General features: G+C 41.3%; 1 protein-coding gene across 2 annotated transcripts in view; it reads right to left on the minus strand.

Moving 5' to 3' along the window:
• Window positions 1–20,142, minus strand: part of LOC131447567 (solute carrier family 66 member 2) — a 21,531-nt gene extending 1,389 nt beyond the window's left edge. Inside the window, exons 1-4 of one of the 2 annotated variants that reach the window (XM_058619435.1) lie at window positions 18,959–20,142; window positions 17,343–17,476; window positions 15,400–15,450; window positions 7,968–8,184 (exon numbers count right to left, since the gene is read on the minus strand). In XM_058619435.1, coding sequence (XP_058475418.1) covers window positions 7,968–8,184; window positions 15,400–15,450; window positions 17,343–17,476; window positions 18,959–19,161 — 605 coding nt within the window. In that variant the 5' untranslated portion in view covers window positions 19,162–20,142. The remainder of the gene's footprint in view (window positions 1–7,967; window positions 8,185–15,399; window positions 15,451–17,342; window positions 17,477–18,958) is intronic. The other variant, XM_058619436.1, reaches the window with a different exon arrangement.
• Window positions 20,143–20,360: the final 218 nt, after the last annotated feature.

Genomic DNA, 20,360 nt, shown 5'->3' on the forward strand with positions numbered 1-20,360 from the left:
GGTTTTACACACACACACACACATATACATATATATATATATATATACATATATATATGTATATATGTATATGTATATATATACATATATACATATACACATATATATATATATACATATATATATATATGTATATGTATATATGTATATACAGTGCTCAGCGTAAATGAGTACACCCCCTTCGAAAAGTACCATTTTAAACAATATCTCAATGAAAACAAAAACAATTTGCAAAATGTTGACAAGACTAAGTTTTATTTAACATCTGTTTAACTTATAACTTGAAAGTAAGGATAATAATATAACTTAGAGAACAAAATTTATAGTTTTACTCAAATTGGGGTGATGCAAAAATGAGTACACCCCACTGAAAGTCTCTGTAGCAAGGCTAAATTTTAGACTACAAATGTCCAATTTAACAATAATCAACCACAGGTGAGTCTAACTATTCATCACACATGTGTCCAGCAGACAGTTGACTATAAACCCCTTCCCATTTCATGTTGTTAGCAATGGCACCACATGGAAGAGAAATGTCTCAAGACTTGAGAAAGAAAATAATTTCTTTACACCGCAAAGGTGAAGGCTACAAGAAGATCAGCAAAGCTTTACTTATCAGTCAGAATACTGTAGCAAAAGTGGTAGAAAAATTTAAAAAAGATGGAACTGCAACCATCTCACAGAGACGTCCAGGTCGTCCACGGACGTTAACACCTCGACAGGAGCGTCTCCTGATGAGAAGGGTCAAAGAAAATCGGCATGCAAGTTCACTGCAGTTATCCAAGGAAGTAGAAAGCCAAACTGGGGTGACTATTTCCCGTGACACAATATGGCATACACTGCAGAGGAATGGCATGCATGGGTGCCGTCCCAACGGAAGCCTCTCCTAAAGCCCAGGCACATAAAAGCCTGCCTAGAGTTTGCCAGGGCCCATGCTGACAAAGATGAAGACTACTGGGACTCTGTACTTTGGAGTGATGAGACCAAGATAAATGTTTTTGGAACTGATGGCTTCAAAACTGTATGGCGTCGCAAAGGTGAGGAATTCAAAGAAAAATGCATGGTGCCTACAGTGAAACATGGTGGGGGCAGTGTCCTTATGTGGGGTTGCATGAGTGCTGCTGGTGTCTTGGAGCTGCGTTTCATTGATGGCATCATGAAATCACAGATGTTTTGCTCTATACTGAAAGAAAAGATGCTACCATCACTCCGTGCCTTTGGTCGTCGTGCACTTTTCCAACATGACAATGATCCTAAACACACATCGAAGGCCACTGTTGGATTTCTGAAGAAGAACAGGGTAAAAGTGATTCAGTGGCCAAGTATGTCTCCTGATCTAAACCCAATTAAACACCTATGGGGAATTCTGAAGAGTTGAGGATTACTCTCCATCGAGCATCCAGTCTCTAAAAGAGATAATTCTTGAATGGAAAAAGATTGATGTAGCAAAATGTTTCCAACTTGTTCATTCCATGCCTAGAAGACTTGGTGCTGTCATTAAAAATCATGGAGGCCATACAAAGTACTAGGTTTAGTCGTTTTTGTTGTGGGGTGTACTCATTTTTGCATCGCCCTTATTTCAGTAAAACTGAAAAATGTGTAATCTAAGTTATGTTATTGAACTTACTTTCATGTTTTAAGTTTAACAGATGTTATATAAACTTATATATATTCAACATTTTGAAAATAGTTTTTGTGTTCATTGAGATATTGTTTAAAATAGTACTTTTCAAAGGGGGTGTACTCATTTACGCTGAGCACTGTATATACACATATGTGTGTGTATATGTATATATATATATATATATATATATATACCTATATTATGTATGTTATATGTTATGTAAATTTTCAAAGCCAAATCCTATTTAAAAGACATAGCAGCAGAATTGCAGCAGACAACACAATGTATGAAAGACTCAGCGTCATATCCACACTCTTAAATGTGCTTATCAGTGGACACAACATACAGTTAGAGGTTGGTGACGTGTGCAGTGTACGGGATCTGCGACCTGCTGAGGTTGCTGTTAATGCTTCGCTCTCATGTCTGTACATGTTCCCTGTGTGTGTGTGTGTGTGTGTGTGTGTGTGTGTGTGTGTTATCCCATGTTCTCCACAACCAGAGACTGGCGTCCATCACACATCTCACTATATTTAATGAAGACGGATCAATCACAGCTGTAATCGCACAATAAGGTCATAACCATTAATCAATGCCGGGTTCAACCATTACCCACAGACTCATAACTGATTATCGTCACGCGTCCTGACGTCTGATGGCAATAAATATGTCACTGAACAAAGCACAAAGCTTTGACTCCCGCAGCAGGTGGGAACATGGCAGCATTATGATAAAGGAGGCAGGCTGAGTCTTTGTGTGAGCAGATTTCCTGTGTTTTTGTAAGCGGCTTAACAGATGTAAAGAATGGATGAGAGGTAATCTGGAGCTGCTGCCCCCCCCACACACAACCAGTGATACCCCGACTGCCTGGCCTGTGTTTTAGCTTCTTCAGTGGAAAGCTCTGCAGTCAGATGGGCTCTTGCATTATTCATACTTCCTGCTTCACCTTTCATTTGTGAGGCCAATTTGCACAAATCTTGCTATTCCCATCTCTTTTATAAATGTGACTTTCATTTTCTTCACCAGCTCTTTCTCAGCAGTGTCTTTGGATGATTCCTCTGGCTCTATTTTCACATACTTTGCCTTTTTCCTAAGCCCACACTCCACAACTGCTTCCCAGTTTCTCCCCGTCTATTAATCTTATGACCACCTCCTTCCACCATCACCTCATTTCTCTGCCCTACCCACCAACCATCCTCACACTCATCTCTGCCTATAAGAAGCTCTGTGGGGGGAAAAAAAACAACCTTCCTCGTCTCTTCCTGTCTGTTTCTCGGTGGTTACTCTCAGAGTTATGACAATGTTTACCTGCAGGTAATAATGAGGAAAGGCTCGTTTGATTAGTTTCTGCTGGTTTTGTAATAAAAGGTCAACACAGGAAGGACCCGGGGGAACAGGGTGCCAACATGTCTGACTCCTTATTTGTCATGTTCTTCTTCTGAAACAGGGAAGAGCGAGCTGCACTGGACAAGACCGCGTCTACAATAGGCTGCGAAAAACAACATTGGCATATGCTCCGAATACAAAATAAAGACATTAAACTTTAAAGGACAGGCATGTGGATTTATTTATAGGCTGTGCTGAGCTGAGCTACCAATATTTAAATAGCAAAGTACTACAGGAGCTGTTTCACTGTAGAAAAACTTCAATCCACACAAAACTAAATGATCCGACTGTGGTTCAACTGTGCATCAAGTGTTAAGCTGGGATGGACTGGAGGTGACCAAAGACGGAGCTCATTTACCAAAGGAGAAGAGACGTGTGTCTGTTTTGAGAAAGTGGTGCTTCAGAATAAATACAACTCCACAATGTTTGCTCCGTGTTTAACTGAAAGAAGACAAACGTTGAAACAAGTGAAGATAATAAACACTGGGGCAACCTGACCCACATAAATACATCAGCTCTGGGCTGAGTATTATTTTTTCCTTTGAGTTTCCAGTCTGAAAAAACAACAACAACTCAATTCTTTTAGCTTTCAGTTGTGTTGTTGTGTTTTATAAGAGGCTGTGCAAATGTCTCTCATTCCAGCGCCTTCTCAAAATTCTGTTTAATTTGTGTTTTTTTAAACAGAAAACAAACTAACACACACACAAAGGAAGCAAAGAGATTCCTTCCCTCCTGGACGGAACACAAACCAAATGCAGTGCATTCTTGACGCCTACGTGGTGTGAGCAGATGGCATGTGAACGTTCTTGGACAGACGGTCTGAGGGTTCTCCAGCTGCAGGAACCCACTGCAGCTGCTCTGTTCTACAGCCCGGCTCATCACAGCGGCCGCAGAGGTGATGGCCCGTCACCATCTACACGAGCACAGCTCTCTCTCCGTCTGCTGTGTATGTACATATGTCATTACAAGGCTGTGAGGACATATTCTGGTGATAGGACATGTTGAGGCTATTTCAGCAAGTCCTTGAGATGGTTAAGGTTAGGACGATAAGGGACGAGGGAATGCATCATGTCTGTGAGTGTCGTGTGTGTGAGCAGCCTTCAGTCTAAATAAGGTTCTGGCACTCTTTATCTAGCATACTGGGTTGGAGCTCAACCTTATAGGGCTACAGTTAGCTGTCTGGATGTCCCATCTCCTGTTTTGTGTTTGTCTGCGGATGTGTGTGTATGTGTGTGTGTGTGTGTGTGTGTTCTGTGTGTGTGTTGTTGTATTTTATTTGTTTTATGGCAGCCTGGTCAGTATCACAGTAAACCTCTGGAGGCTCAGGACAATCTAATTATAGCAGCAGCCTGAAAAACTATTAACACAAAACCGTCAACACCCTCTTATCCTCGTATTCACACTCCACACATACTGTACAAACAGGCACAGACACATGGACACACACACACACAACAGCCACATGTTTTATATTAGTTGCTCTTGGTTTAGCCCTTAGAACACAGAGCATTTACGCTGCTTTTTTCCATTACTATCTTAAAATGTATGGCTATGAGAGTGTCTTACATCCTTGTTTTCAGCACGACCTATAAGACAATCTGATTTTCACCCATATTCACCAACTATATAAACACGCTTGAGCCAAAAGTACTCAAATGTTTTAAAATCGGATTAAAATTTGTGAAATTTGTTAATACATCGCATTTCAACTAGAGCTGAAACGATTAATCGATGATTCGATTATTAATCGATTACTAAATTAATCGACAACTATTTTGTGACTGCACACATATCACTACTCAATCTTCATTAGGTTAACTTGTGCTCAAAAGGTGAAATGATATAAAACCTTTTTATTCTTTCAGTTGGCTTTTTATTCCTGTGCGTTTTTATTTGGTATTTTCATGCTTTGATTTGTTTGATGAATTTTTTTTTACTGTCTGCTTTGGTCAACTGTGGGCTATAGAAATAAAGTACATTACAAAAAATAAAAAGACAAATTGGGCTATAATAACAGCTCGATTTCATTTTTTGCTCAATTTATGTCTGCTGTAACTAATTAAGAAATACAAACAAGACCATCCCCAATAACAATGACCATACCATAATTCATAATCTGCTTTAATGTAAATGAATTATATTTTCTTTATCCTTTCCATGGTGGCATTGAAGGTTCTGTAAATTGAGAGGTCTGCGCTTGCAGTGACTGCATTACGAGCTAATGTGGGTTTCATAACTGCATCAGATTGTCAGCGCAATAAGCAGAGTCTGTGAAAGGTCAGGGCCCACGGGGTGGATGTGACAGAAAAGACAGAAAACATCGCATTAGGACCAACTGCTAATGCTGTTCAGACTAATAACCAACTGAGGTGATGTCACTACATCACAAAGTGAGGGAAACAAATACAGAGTAGTAACCGAGCATCATTTTTAACAAATGTCTAAATGCATTGCCTTGGGGTCACAGCTGAAAAATCCACAATGTAATAATAATCACACCAGTGGTCCTGGATGTTATATTTGGTGGGGAAATCAAATGCAATATATCATATAAAAGAGGAGAGAGAAGAAAGAGCAGGGCGATAAAATGACACTGGAGTTCCATAAATCTAGTGTTGGACGGGAAAGGAAATTGCATCATCAACATATTAACAATACTTGGTGTGGCATTAATCTAAGTTTCCTAGCATCCACAGTGGTAACAGAGCACTTACTGAGTCACACAGCATCCGGTGGGTTAACAGAAAAACCTGGGGTGCAAATTAACACACAAATGCAACGTCCTCGCGAGACAGAAGGGAAAACTCATCCGCTGAACTCATTCATATTTCATTATGAAAACTGCTGCCGTCTCCTGTCTGACAGTGTGTGCTGGTGCCGTCCGGTGTGTGTGTGTGTGTGTGTACACACCGGAACGGCCAACATGATTAATTCCAACCTGCCGCTGTTACACTGCGCTGACTCCATCCACTTGGTGAATAAGGTTTCCACTGTGGGTCTGGGAAGATGATCCAACATTTACAATGTGACTCTTGGCTAGACTGTGGGGGCACGTGGGCCGCACCATTAATAAGGATGAAGTCAGTGTGACGCTCATCCACATAAATGAAACACACTTACAGGAAAGAGCACTCGGCTTTAGCTCTCGTGTCAGCTCAAAAACACGTCTGCACCAAGGCTCAAACTCAAATTCACTTTAAAAGCAAAACTGTGTCACTTTGAAGGATCTTACGGTCAACTCGTAAACATCCGCACACTCGCGTGCACACATACACCTTGGGTGATGTGCTGTGGTAGAGTAAACCCAGAAACAACAGCTTGCCAGACTCAGAGGGTGAACACAGGCAACACACAGAGCTGGGAAATTATAATGTCCTCTGGCTTCTATGGCAGCTTTTATCTGCACGGGTTGACGGCTGCGGGGAAGACAAAAGAACTGACATTGAGGCTTCATGTTTCATTCTGGCTGCACTTATTCATATGTTAGCCGTAGACGACACAGTGGAGGAGACTGTTGATGAGTATATTTTTATAGTCACAGGAGAAGTAAATATTTCAGTCTATTCCATAGCGTTGGAGCTCTGCTTGAACACATGGAAATTGTTGGTGAAAACTACCGACAGAGACATCCCTGTGCCGCGCGTGTCACAGTGATGCTCCGGTCAAGGGTTGAAAATGAGCGTGTCCATCTGGGTGTCATGTTCCCTTCACCACTATATGAGGCACTTGATTTTATCATTTCCCAGTGAAGACAGGCTTTAGTGAAATAACGCGTCTTTGTTTCGCCGTGCTGTTAACAGACGGGTTCCTAAGAACCTCGTTTGTTTTCACCTTAAGACGTTGGGGGTCAACTTCTGAGTCGCACGTCATTTAATAAATAAATACATTATCTGTTTAATCTTTTGTATTACATTTCTCTTTTTGTGATTTTCATCACATTAATGTGCTGTCAAGTCCCTCTAAAGCTATTTATGTCTCATTGTTTTCTGGTAAATGCAGTGCTATTCTATCTGATTTTGCTTTAAAAAAAGTCCCTAATTACAGCCTGAGACTTGATGCAAATCAACGTTAATGAGCCAAAAATGATACACAGGCAATAAATAACCCCGAGTCACAATACCCCATTACCATATTGATTTTTAGAGAAACTTCAGAGAGCCAGCCATCATGTTATGAATAATAATGAGTTGTCAGGATCACCGTTCCTTACTTCCTACTCGACAGGTGCCAGAAATACTTAATAAGCACATGTCAGTCAGTGGTAATGATCACATGTGTGACATTATATATACACTGGAGTCAAGTGCGTGCTGCAGGAACAACACACACACACACACACACACACCGTCAGAGCTGCCTCTGATGGAAGGAAGTGGCACTCTTAAATAAAACAACAGTCATCAGGACAAAGATGTTGTGCTTAATCACTGACACAACGGGCTTTGTTTTAATTTACATCTGAATGACTTGGTGGGAAATGATCATCAAAGGCCCCCAAAACTGGGCCAGTAAATAACTCCTCTGCATTTGAAGAGTGTTCCACCGAGCGATGTTCTACAAACTTTTTTTTTGATAATTGCGACCTGAATGTCTGAGATGTAGGCTGACAGCCCATGAGTTCTAATATATTTAATCATTGGTTGTCAATTGGAAAATGTAGCTCCTGGATCTCTCACTGTGACTCATGTGAACATGTTGACGGGCAAAGGAGCGGCTCGGGCAGCAATAATCAAACATTAAAAGATATGCAGGAGAGAGTGTTAAATATTCCTTTTTTCCTTTCACTGTGTTTCAGTACCAAAACGTGGGCAAAACATAATAAAACATAGATAAATCAGACTTGCCTACAGTGTCATTCTATGCCCTGACCATAAACAGTAGCTGCTCCTACTGTGGCTCAAAGAATAAATGAAGTTATCTGTGAATATAAAGTTAATTGTGTTCAGTATTAAATCCATACCTCATGCCCTCAGTGGACTTGTTCTGATAGTTGCAGTAGAGCTGCGGCGTGCCCAGCATCGCCTCGGTGAAAACGGCCAGGAAGCCCAGAGACTCCACGAACAGCGCTGAGTCCAGCAGCACGTAGGTGACGTAAGCCGCCACCAGCGTGAAGGCCAGCACACACTGTACGTAGTCCAGGAAACGAGTCCACAGCCAGAAGTAGTTCCAGTCAAAGTCTAAAAAGGAGCCAAGTCAACAGAAATGACATTTAAAAACTAGGAAAAACAAGGTTAATCTTCTATGTTTCTTCTATCAAGGATATTAAAATGAAGTACATTTTATAATATTCTGCCCCATTAATTGTGACATTTATTATTCTAAGTGAATAATGTGACCCTTAAAGTGAACAAAAATGTAAATCATACATTTGTTTCTGCTTAAATATCATACTTTCAACTGCAGTTGCAATTTCCTCACTTCTCAAATCCCAGCACTTGTCTGGTTTGAGCAGTACCTAGTGAATAAAGGACGGGAAAAAACTCGTTTTTAACTGACTTAACACCCGAGCTGTGAATTTTCACCCGACTCCCACAATTCCCTTCATGTATTAAGAGGGAAAAAAACAACCCGAAAACTACATGACACAGCTACAAATAGGCTGTTCGCTCAAGCCTCAAGACACTTGGATGTGTTCTCATTCAGATTCTCGCAGAACAGAAGCTCGTAAACGCAGGCTCTCGAGGGAGGAAGCGTTGAGTGAAGGTAGTGAAGAGCCCTGAGGGAAGGTGACAGTCGGATCAAGTTACAGTAACTTTCAACACGGTAATAATGAGCCAGGTGAAAATCTGGATACTAATGAATGATATAGACTATAGACTCTGAGGACAGCATCACTGGCATCCCATAATAAGCAACAGGGCCAATACTACTCATACTGTGATAATACTGTGTCTCAATGCTGCAGCAGGAGTATTGATTATTCCGGCAACTGTAGCAGACAAGGGAATAAGTACAATAAGCAACAGTACAAAAAAGAAAATTGAAGACATTATGGTACAAGTGCAGTGGAAAGAGTTCATTTGTAGCTGCTGGTTTTAATGTGAGAGCGGAGGAAATTGAAAAAGCTACTCATGACAATCTAATCATGGCTGCGTCGCTTTATCTTAAATGGGATTTGGGATGTCTCGCATGCAATTGAGCTGATTAAGTCAAGTTTAAATGAGGCGCGTCTACGTTCTCGGAGGTCTACTGTAAAGGCCTGTGTAGGAAACTGAGAGATACAGAGCATTGTTTAACAGCACCACTAATCACTCTGCCTAAATGACACCAATGTCAGCAGCCGATGACGTTAAAAGTTGAAAATACCAGGATTTATGACATTTGACTTTCTCATCGAATTAAACTTTTGTTTCATTTGAAAATGAACGGCGACTGACTCTGACATTTTGGATGGCATTTCTAAATGAAAACCCATGGCAGGCATGAATGCATGCAAGCTAAACTGGCTTTGAAATATTGAGCCAGTCCAAATCATTCTGTTCCGACAGACGAGTGAAAGTAAGTGAATTAAACTCAAAGAGCACACACACACACACACCACACAAGATTTACCAGGGCAAACCCTTTGTCAGTTTGGCAGCACAATGCAGCATGCTGTAAAAAAAAAGACTGAGTGGAATTAAATCTAAGAATTATCCATTACAAGCTGTTTTGTGTGCAATAAAGAAGTGATTGCTCTGTAGGTATTGGAGCAGCAGCCGCCTGGTGTAGCTTTGGCACCTTGGTAGCAGCAGAGCTTTGAGAGCTGCGAGTGTGGGGCCAGCTAACACCGGGCTGGTGCAGTGTGATAACGGCCAAATACTGGGTGTAGCAATCGAGGCCAACGGAGCAGATTCCAGCCTGGCTGCTAAAGGCATGAACAGCTTCACGCCAAACATATGAAACACTGTACAAAATGCATGGCTGATGATGCGTGAGCGCGCGTAGGATGCATGTGCACACAGTGTTAGCACCTAGCAGCTGCGCTGACATTTGTTCTGCTACAGTTTGCTCGCCTGCTAAAGAGGAGGCTATCAAAGTGTGTTCCAGCTGGCTGAGTTGTTTGGCCAAGGCTGTGTCTGAAATCACTCAGGAGAGCTGTGTGAATGTTTAGTTAGATGTAACATTATATCCTATTTACTGGATATATTACAGTGGGCTCATAGTATCCGAGAGTGCCACTGTAAAAAGTGCTGTAACTGACCACTTTACAGGTCACCGACCAAGTAATAAAGACCATTATCTCATTACTCTGACAGATGAGAGGAGCGAGTACAAATGTAATGCAGGTGTCTCCAGCAGGAGGCGTACTCTCATATGACAGAGAATTTAGAAAGGATGTATGTAATCGCTATCCAAGCAGATAACATGAACAGATATTCAGGTGGTACACGTTAAAGTTGTGGTTCAAAGAATAGAAAAGAAAAATGAACTCTAATCAAATGAGATGGATAAAATATGAGAATAAAGACGGCACCAAACAGAAACCTTTGGACAGAAAAGAACAGACACTAGTTATATAATTTGGAAAATATGGCAGATACTTCCTGTTCCAATACTTGAACTCCCCAACTCCAGTGCTGTAATCACCCCTTAAATCCTCTTAAAGTTTTAAATGTGCAGGTTTTTTTGTGTTGTCTGGTGAAATACTGCAGCAGCAGAAGACAGGAGGATGTGAGTGCACACCTCTGCCTCCACATCTGAGCAGTTTTCTGTGTAAAAACAGCATCTTGTGGGCAGAGCAGTGTGCCACTCCATTCCACACTGACCCCTAAGGTATGTTTATCTCAGCACAGTACCTCAGACATGTTCTGCCACACACCATCTCCTTCTGAGCCACTTGTGTACCCTGGGGCATTTTCCTCCTCCTCTTTAATCCCTGCACCGAGTAGCTGCGGAGCTGTGTGGGAACAAACTGGAGCTGCGCGCACACACACACACACACACACACACACAGCAGACTCCCCGTAGTGGACAAACACCTCACACACAGCTCAGTTTGAAGTTCCACAGAGATGTGGTGCATGTGTAGGAAGACTCAGGTCAGTGTTGGAGATTTCAAATGCTTGTTTACCAACTGCTCCCAGTCAGTTTGAGTGAGGCCGTGGAAAAGTCTGCGGAGGTAACTGGAATAATGGCTCGCTGTCACTCAAAGGCACCCGTAGGAGGAGGAAAGGAGCATTATAATGAAAGACGGTTATAACAGCCTGGAAAACTGAACCTTAGAATTCAACATTTGGACAGGGAGGTTTTTTCAAAATGACTAACAGGCTTCCAATGCAAAGCTAAATCACTGCAAGTCTCTGCACTTCCACACAGACTACATGTAGGGCTCATCACCATGGCCAATACCTTAAAACAATCAAGTATTTTCCAGTCTTGATCCATAATTATCACAATAAGTCTAATAAATACAGTTTATAGGACGAGAACAGCTTCCCACTGATATGTGCCATGCTTTATCATCAGACCTCAGATAAATGTTTACAGACATTTTTACTTTTGGCGCGTTTCCACCGGCTCGACTCACCTCGCCTCGGCACGGCTAAGTTGCGTTTCTATTAGCATTATACCTGGTACCAGGTACTTTTTTAGTAACTGCTGAGGCGATACTCTGCGTGACGTCGCCAAACTGCCGGCCACTGATTAGTGAGAGTGTCGTCACAGGAAGAGACGTCTGACACAAGAATCAAGCCGAACAATGCAGAGTTAAAAAGGGCTATTATATGCCGTGTTTCCATCACGGTACAGTTTGGTAAAGTTTGTAACGGTAAAGCCCTAGGACGTCCAGCACGGAGTGGAACCATTCCACTCTGTTAATTGTTGCTTCCTGCCGAGACTCACCCTTCATAGCAGAAGATGACATTTACTAAAGAATCAATGGTGTTTGCACAATGTTTACAAAAAAAAAAACCCTCAGCGTTAACCAAATGCTATGTCAAAGACCCCACCAGACCACAGGGGATGGGGGGTGATGGGGGGGTGAGTGCCACTACAGAGTGTAAGGTGATTTAATTTTAGATGCCATCCCAATGATGCTACGGATACAAAATCCCTGTGAGACACAGATGAGGAACGAGCCATTACCAGACGGATGAAAGAAAGGGAAAACGTTGTGTACCGCCATGTAGCTGTGCACCATCGCTACATCAAGATGTCTGCGGTACAAAAGCACCACTCAATCATGATGACATAATCAACGCAACTGCACAATTTATTCTGCTCGTCTTGGCAGTGCGCTTGTTCGTTTGTTTGATTTTTTAACAAAAGCCATAAAATGTGTTCTGATTTACTGCTTTTCATGTTGTTTGTGTCATTTGATCTTATTTTTTATTTCTGCTTTTATGTGATGCTGTCTGCTATATTTTGATCGCGTTTACATTGACACTGGGTGTTTTCTATTTAATTGCCTTTGCATTTCCCTAGTTTATGCCGAGGAGGAACCTGCACTTCTCAAACTTGTGTTTTTAAAGGTGCGACATCAAAAAGCTAGACTTATTTTTGTTACCCACAGTTAGATATAATCTATAGATGTAAAATTCTCTAAACCACAAAATATAAGACGGACATACTTTAAAGTTAGATACACAAATACAAATAAGTTTAAGAATAAAATACAAAAGAACAAAATCTAGTTTGTCTTCAAGTGCCCATTGTATAATGAAAAATGTTATATTGTGCATATATTATATGATAGCTATGGCTAACATTAGCACTAGAACTAAATAATATGCATCCATTTTGTTTTTCTCTGTGGAAAAAAACCTTGAGGCTTGAGAGATTTATATTCACAGACGCTTTCCCAGCTGTAATCTAAAATACAATCATGTGAAGGTTGCACTGAGTTGAAATAATGTGGTGATAAAATCCAAAGCTACAGCCTCTTTGGAACAAACAAGCAAACAACCCAGGAGTGTGAAACAGTGGGGGCACACGGAGTTTGCATACAGACTATTCAATCATTACGCAGAGTCTTATTGCGTGGTTTACTTGCTGAAACAAATTAATTTTCAGGCTGCAGGACTTTCAAAAAATCCAATCAGGGTTCCCCACTTTTCAGGATTATAAAGTAACACAAAGTAATTTTGTTTTTCCTCCGTCACTGCCAGGAAAACAACTGTTTGTCTTTCCAAACTTCTTTACCTGCAGCTGAGTGAGCACAAGCATTTCCGACTCTAATGCAAGTGTCCACACAGACAATGATCTGAGATTTGTATAAACTTCCCCATAAATCACAGTGAGTTGCTATGACACAAGCACTGAAACTTAAACAAAAGACTGTGTGATTGTACTTACAGCACAACACGTGCTCTCCAGCTTCCAAATTAAGAGGGACAATGTCTCAGTGAACAGCATTGTGTTTTTCTCATTGGGTACAAATGTCCAGCTGTTTGATGGAAGCTCATGGTGTGATAATGGCTCTGTCGCGTTGAGAACAAACAAACGCTACCTTAAGGGTAAGAGCATACATAAAAGGCAGCAGATTGACCAATCAGAGAAAAGTGTAGGTTAGCAATCATTCCTGCTGACTAAACAACAACACTAAGATGATGAGTCACTGAGGAAAGCTGCACACTGACGCCAGCACCGCTTCGTTATACTGTGAAGTCACTTGCTTTTTGGAGGCTCTAAATTGAGCGTAGGTGTGAGTGTGATGCTTGTTTGTCTCCATGTGGCCCTGTGATGGACTGGGTGTACCCGGCTGGGATTGGCACCAGCGCCCCCGTGAACCCTCAGTTGAAGATCGAATGAAGGAATTCATTTATTTGCTTTCTCATCACAACACCTCTGATCTTACCGCCGCCCAGCAGCTCTCAAACCAACCACAACTGCTACTCCCCTCTGAGTGAAGCTCTTTCTCTGAATCCACAGCTCTGCTTCAGTTGTTTTTTTATTTCTTCCTCCTACCACCCGAGCGTTTCCATGCTTTCAGTCAACAACAGGAGTACAAGATGCTCCTCCTTCCCTTGATATTTGCACTTTGTAGATCACTGAGCAGGTGCAGACCGGCAAACACTGCGCCTTCTGTCACTTCTGACATTATGCTGCTTGGCAGAGCTCACTCGTCGATGTTCACAGGAGCTAGAGCCACTCTGGTACCAGCCTCAACATGTGGGCAAAGTGGGTCAGTCGCAATCGCACCTGGGCCACAAAGACAAGCAGATATCCTGCTGCTAGTCCACACAGACGGACAGAAGCACTGCAACCCACAGTACTGGTGGATGTTTTTCTGCTCATTGATCAGAAATTGATCTAAAACATCCAATAGGCTACAAAAGAACATTTAATGCCAAATAATTCTGCATGCATGTGTCATCATTTTTTATACAAACACTGAGCCAAGTCTACACTGTACCTTTTCACACCATACTAACATAGTTTCCTATTGCCATCTAGTGTCTGACAACGGGATAACAGCCTTTTCTTCACTAATACTGCATCTCTACTCCATAGTGCACATATAAGCAATGGCAATGTCCTTCCAGAGAATTTAAGAAGTCAAATGTTAACTGATCAGTGGATGATTTCAACAAACACAGACTTATAATAGTTAACTACAGTTTTTTTCTTCACCTCTCTATAATACAGGAGGATTATATTGAATCCTAAAGTTGTTTTAAGGATGTTAAAAGACAACACAGAAGTAAAAGTAATTACCAAACAATTAGGCATTCGTAAAAATGATTACATTCACAGTTCAGGGCAAGATAAGATAAACATGCGCAGGATTCATCGTCAATGTATTAAGTGTTCAAAGGCAGGCACATCCAATTTTAACAAACCAGGACTGACAAATGACAAAAGGCAAAAAGTGTCCACATACTGGCTGTTGCACTGAAAAAAATCTCTTTTTTTCTGGGAGTGGTGGGTGGAACCTTTTTGTTTTTTGACATTTAATCATCAATATACACACAAACAAATATTAGGGTATAGGAGAGCTTATAATCAGAAACTTTTTTACACATCAAACTGCAAAAAACAAAAGCATGAAAGTCATTAAGTGGTGAGTAGAGAGCAACTACAATCAACAGATTAGTCCACTACTCTAATTAGACTAATGACTGATCTGAATGAGCGAGTGAATGAATCCTCATAAAACATGCAAAAACCACATCCTCCAGTTTTTGTAAGTGAAAGTGTGTGTGTGTGTGTGTGCGTGACAGCAGGGTAACATGCACTGAAAGCATCACAGCAGTGGCTGGAAAGGTGAGAAGGTGAATCTCAGTGACACCACATGCTCTATGTAAACATGTTGTACACGGTGTTAGTCACCATAGGTTAACGCCGGCTGGGCAACAAGCACAGCGACACTGGGCTGTCGTCATGCATGACACACACACACAGATGGAGAGGGACAGGCAGATGAACTACAACTGATGTTTCATGGCAGACACAGTAAGTTCTGTACATACCCAGAAAGAGTCGCTTAGGGATTCTGACCTCCTCGTCCTTACTGTCTGTTGCTACAGACAAAAAATGAACATAAACAGGGAAAGAAAAACAAAGAGCTTGGTTTTCTTCATTTTTCAGCAGGTCCAGAGCCGACGCCTGATTATCCAGTTGACTGAGTGTGGAAACGACTGATTATCTGAATTCCTACTCACTTATGTAAGTGATTATTGACAGAGAGAGGGGCAAGAGACTTTTGGGTTTTTGTTGTCTGTACTTTTCTAAACAGCTTTAAAGCACAGTTGAAACAAAGTGGTGTTGCACAATTGGTTTGACTAACAGGACTTGGTCATGTTAGCCACCATCAATCAAACTACACCAGCATAGTCCTTCCTAACATAGACAATTTGATTGCTTTGTCTATGATTGCAGTGTAATCGTCCTGTGGATATTTACAACTCATTTACAAAGCACATTGCTTCTGGGAGTATACAGTTGTCCCAGAAGGAGAGGTGCAGTGTAAATACATGTAAATGGAACAAACAGCATCTAGTATTACAATATTTGGGTCCCTGAATAACCTTAAGAAACACTTATGAGGCAAACTGTAGGTTCAGCATTGACTGAGCAGAAGAAAAGCTCAAAATCTACTATATTTTTTAAACTTCCAAGTATTCTTTCATGCTCAGAAATATGTTACACTCAACAGAGACATTTATCAACTACTTAAAAAGGTCACCTGCCTTTGAATCCAAACAATTTGAATGCTTTATAAACTTTATAAAACCATGAATTATGCTTGTTTGTTCTTACTGCATAAACAAAAGCATCGAGAACACCATGTTAGAGACAGAGACAACCACCTTCAGTGTAGCTGAGTGGCTTTTTTGATGATAGGTGCATCTCCTGTGCAAGTATTTAAATTCCTTAAACATGACCAAGTTAAGGAGTAGGGTTGGACACCAAACCATATTACCCAATTATCTTGTCACGACCGAGTACAGGAGCAAAGGATTGTGAACTGCTCTGCCTCGGTTTTTGTATCTGACACAAACCAGAGCCAAATGCAATTATTGAAAGGTTTGGTTGAGAACTTTGGACTCATTTTACAACTTAAATTGTATTTTTAAGTATTGAAAAAAGTAACCCCTATAAAGAAGTCGCCCTGTGGTCAGTGACACTGGATGTGAGGCAGGGTTACATACACTGCCTGGCCAAAAAAAAAGTCACCAGCAAAAGGTTGCTGCAGTTGGTCAGGTCTAGGTTCAGCAACATCATGTGCCCAAAGAATGAGGTCAGCTGACTACCTGAATATAATGAATGACCAGATTATTCCATCAATGCTTCTTTCTTCCCTGATGACATGGGCATATTCCAAGATGACGATGCCAGGATTCATCAGGCTCAAATTGTGAAAGAGTGGTTCAGGGAGCATGAGACATCATTTTCACACGTGGATTGGCCACCACAGAGACCGGACCTTAACCCCATTGAGAATCTTTAAGGTTGTGCTGGAGAAGGCTTTGCTCAGTGGCCCGACTCTCCCATCATCATTACAAGATCTTGGTGAAAAATGAATCCAACACTGGACGGAAATAAATCTTGTGACATTGCAGTAGCTTATGGAAACAATGCCACAGTGAATGAGTGCCGTAATCAAAGCTATAGGCGGTCCAACGATGTGACCCTTTTTTTTAGGTGGCGACTTTTTTTTTGGCCAGGCAGTGTATTACCACGATGCCTTTTCTCTCTCTCTCTCTCTCTCTCACACCCAGTCTGCACAGATTCACCCCGACTCACTCTCAGGCATATTTATACTCTCATACACAGCCACAACTCTGTCACTCTTACATACAGTATCCACTCTATTCATGGACATGCGCTCACTCTTTCACTCTTGCAGTGCTGGTGTCAATGAGCTTTATCTGCACTGTGGTGTAAAGGGAGCGTGTGGAGAGTTTCTGACCTATGAATGAGCGTCTCTTGGTGTTGAGTTCAGTGGCCGTGCGGACGTTGGTGCACAGGTTGAGCATGATGAGCATGGTGGCGATCATGATGAAGCTCTGCCACAGCAGCAGCGTCTCGAAGTAGCGGCCAAATCTGAATCACAGAGACAGAATTGTGGGTAAACTTATGACAACATTTAACATCACGTGGCTTTACCATTACTTATATACACATACATGGTACTGAACTGGAGGAGATAATCTTACTAGGGTTTTTCATCCTGTTTTGTAATTTCTTGTTCTCTAATTGTCAGTGTTCAAGGGGCTATGCAAAGTTAATAAATTGCAAAGAGCACAAGCTTGCCTGCCATTGTGAGACAAAGTAAGTTTGTTTGTTTGTTTGTTGTTGTTGTTTAACTGTGCCTGGGTAAACACAACAACAGGAGGACAGCTCTTTCGACAGTATTCATCATGGGTCAGAAAATGAAAAAGAAAAAAAATGCATAGGATTCTCTGGTCTTTTATGAACTATCTACTTGAAGGTAACCAGTGATAGATTTAGCTCATTCTATTGGTAAGTCTAGATTAGACAATGATCCCTATTTCCCTATTTGAATGATGGTCTATGGGAAAATTAGCCTATTTCTAACTTAATTTATAATGTCAGTAAACATTCTTGTGAGTAGTTGATGGTTTCAATTACTAGTTAGAGGTCTTGTTCAATAGAACAGTATGTGAATTTTGTAAATGATGTTCCTATTATTGAATACAGATAATAAAGCAAAGCACATCGGTATGATTGAAAGTCGATATGGTCCAATAGGTGCCTGGTTGAAGGTGATGTCAAAACAGGAATTCACATTCTTGTGTGTGATGTCACTAGTAATTGCCACTTAGCAGTGGAAACTATTTCCTTCCACACTCTGACCCTTTTAGGTGCTTTACTAAGGAAATTGTAGCCAAACTGGTCTGCAAAAAGACAAAAGAAAGGATCTATTTCCTCTGACGCCTTAGGTCTTTTGGGGCAAGTAAACAAGTTCTTTGTTTGATTTATACCCCTGTGGTCATTAGTGTTCTGCAGTACTGTAAGAGCATGTGATACAAATATCTGCTCATTTCTGTGACATCAAAACTGCTTCATCGAATGAAAATCTGCTCAAAGATCATGGGTCAACCAGTTGAAAAACTTTATGAAACCACAATAACACGTTGAGACTGACTAAGAACATTGCCTTTGACCCTAACCATGCCCTGAACCATGAATACAGACCATTACCATCCGTTTTCTATCAGAAAAAGCACTTTATTAGAGTCATGTTTGGGTTGTTTATTTCTTATTTTTGGGAGAACAACATTTGTTAGACAGTTGAACTGTGTCTTTGAAATGACGTGGCACAAATTTGTCAAAAATGGTCTAAAATAACTGTATCAGACTAATATCGGTATGTGATATTGGTATTATTGGACCCAAAAAGTGGTATGACCCATGCCTAGTTTTGGGTGATTGTAATGCTGTAGTGTCTGTAGTTGTTTTGGGACAAATTTCAGACAGGTTGTGGCAATGAAGTATCATCGTATGATATTAAAAGCTGGTGAGATTTGGTGTGAGAGAGCATACGTGGACATAATCTGTTACCTGAACAGGATCCGGAGGATGTTCGCTACCAGGAGGACCAGGCACACGTAGGAGGAGAAGCCCTCTGCGTTCTGTGTCCGGCGGATGTCTCTGTACTGCGGGATGTAGGGCACCACACCGCCGAACACCATCGCTCCGGCGGCGATCCACGACACCAACGTTTGGAACACGGACACAATCTGGTCGAAGAGCTCATCTTCCATGTTCGACTGCTGCTCACCAGCGTGGACGAGGAGTCGTGAAGTGATGTCAGCTGGCTGTGAGCGGCTCTGTTGACACGGCGAGGCGTCTGTTCGCCTCGGCTAGTTCCGTGATGATTTACAGGTGGCGAAGGGACTAACATCCGTGTTTGCCGTGGTTTACGCAGTCAAAACAGCTACTGCCACGACATTATAAGGCGATCGGAGAGGGCGAGCCGCCGGGTGTGAAAACAAACGATGGCGTTCAAAATAAACAGTGACACCACGAGTAGATTTGAGCTCATTTACCGGAAAATACGCTCAGCAACCCTGAAACACCGACAGCGGTGTGGTGTCTTTTCCTCTGGGGGGGAGACGCGTCACGCCTGCGGCTGATAACCAGCTTCACCACTTCAGTTAATGCTAGCTAGCTTTGTTTGTTTCAAGGGCTGTACTTCACTCTGAAGAGGAACTCCAAAGATCAATGAAGCTCTTTAAAGGCAACGGGTATATTGACAGATATTTTAAAACAAAAAAAGTATAAGTATATTTCTTTAGACCTCTATTGTGACGTTATTTACAGTTTCGTTCACCGGCTGTCTCATTGTAGTGATTTGCTATATGCCGTCACACTTCCTAGATCCTCATACGTCACGTGGTCAAACAAAGCTTCTCAACTGAGTCAAGAGAGTTCACCCATACGAGCAATTACTGTTGTTTCGCATCCTGGGGGAGTTTTAGTTTGAGAGGATGTGATAGAGTTTTAGACAGACCGTTGAATAATTATTATTAATTAAATGTTTATTCAATTCAATTAATATTTATTTATCAGGGACAATGCAGTGAGATATAGTGGAAATAAAGTGCATCTGATATCTACCCAAAGAGTATATATAGCAATTTGCTAGCAACTCCTGTCCCTGGCTGGGCTTTTCAGAAATAAAGACAATCACATATATAGTAAAAATGACAATAATATAAAACAATAAACACCAGTACATAAGACCTCTTTCTCATCTACATAATACAATGTACACACACACACACACACACACACACTCGTGCACTTCATAACAGTTTGACCTTATTGAGACTACCTATCAAAAGTGGGAACAGTTTTTGACCTTTACAGTAAAAGTTTTTAAATCTTTTATCAGTTTTATTTCATTAGGCATTGAATTCCAGATGTGACTTCCTTTGATGGAGAAAGCTGATTGCCCAAA

This window comes from Solea solea, chromosome 20, assembly GCF_958295425.1.
Source record: "Solea solea chromosome 20, fSolSol10.1, whole genome shotgun sequence".
Lineage (NCBI taxonomy): Eukaryota > Metazoa > Chordata > Actinopteri > Pleuronectiformes > Soleidae > Solea > Solea solea.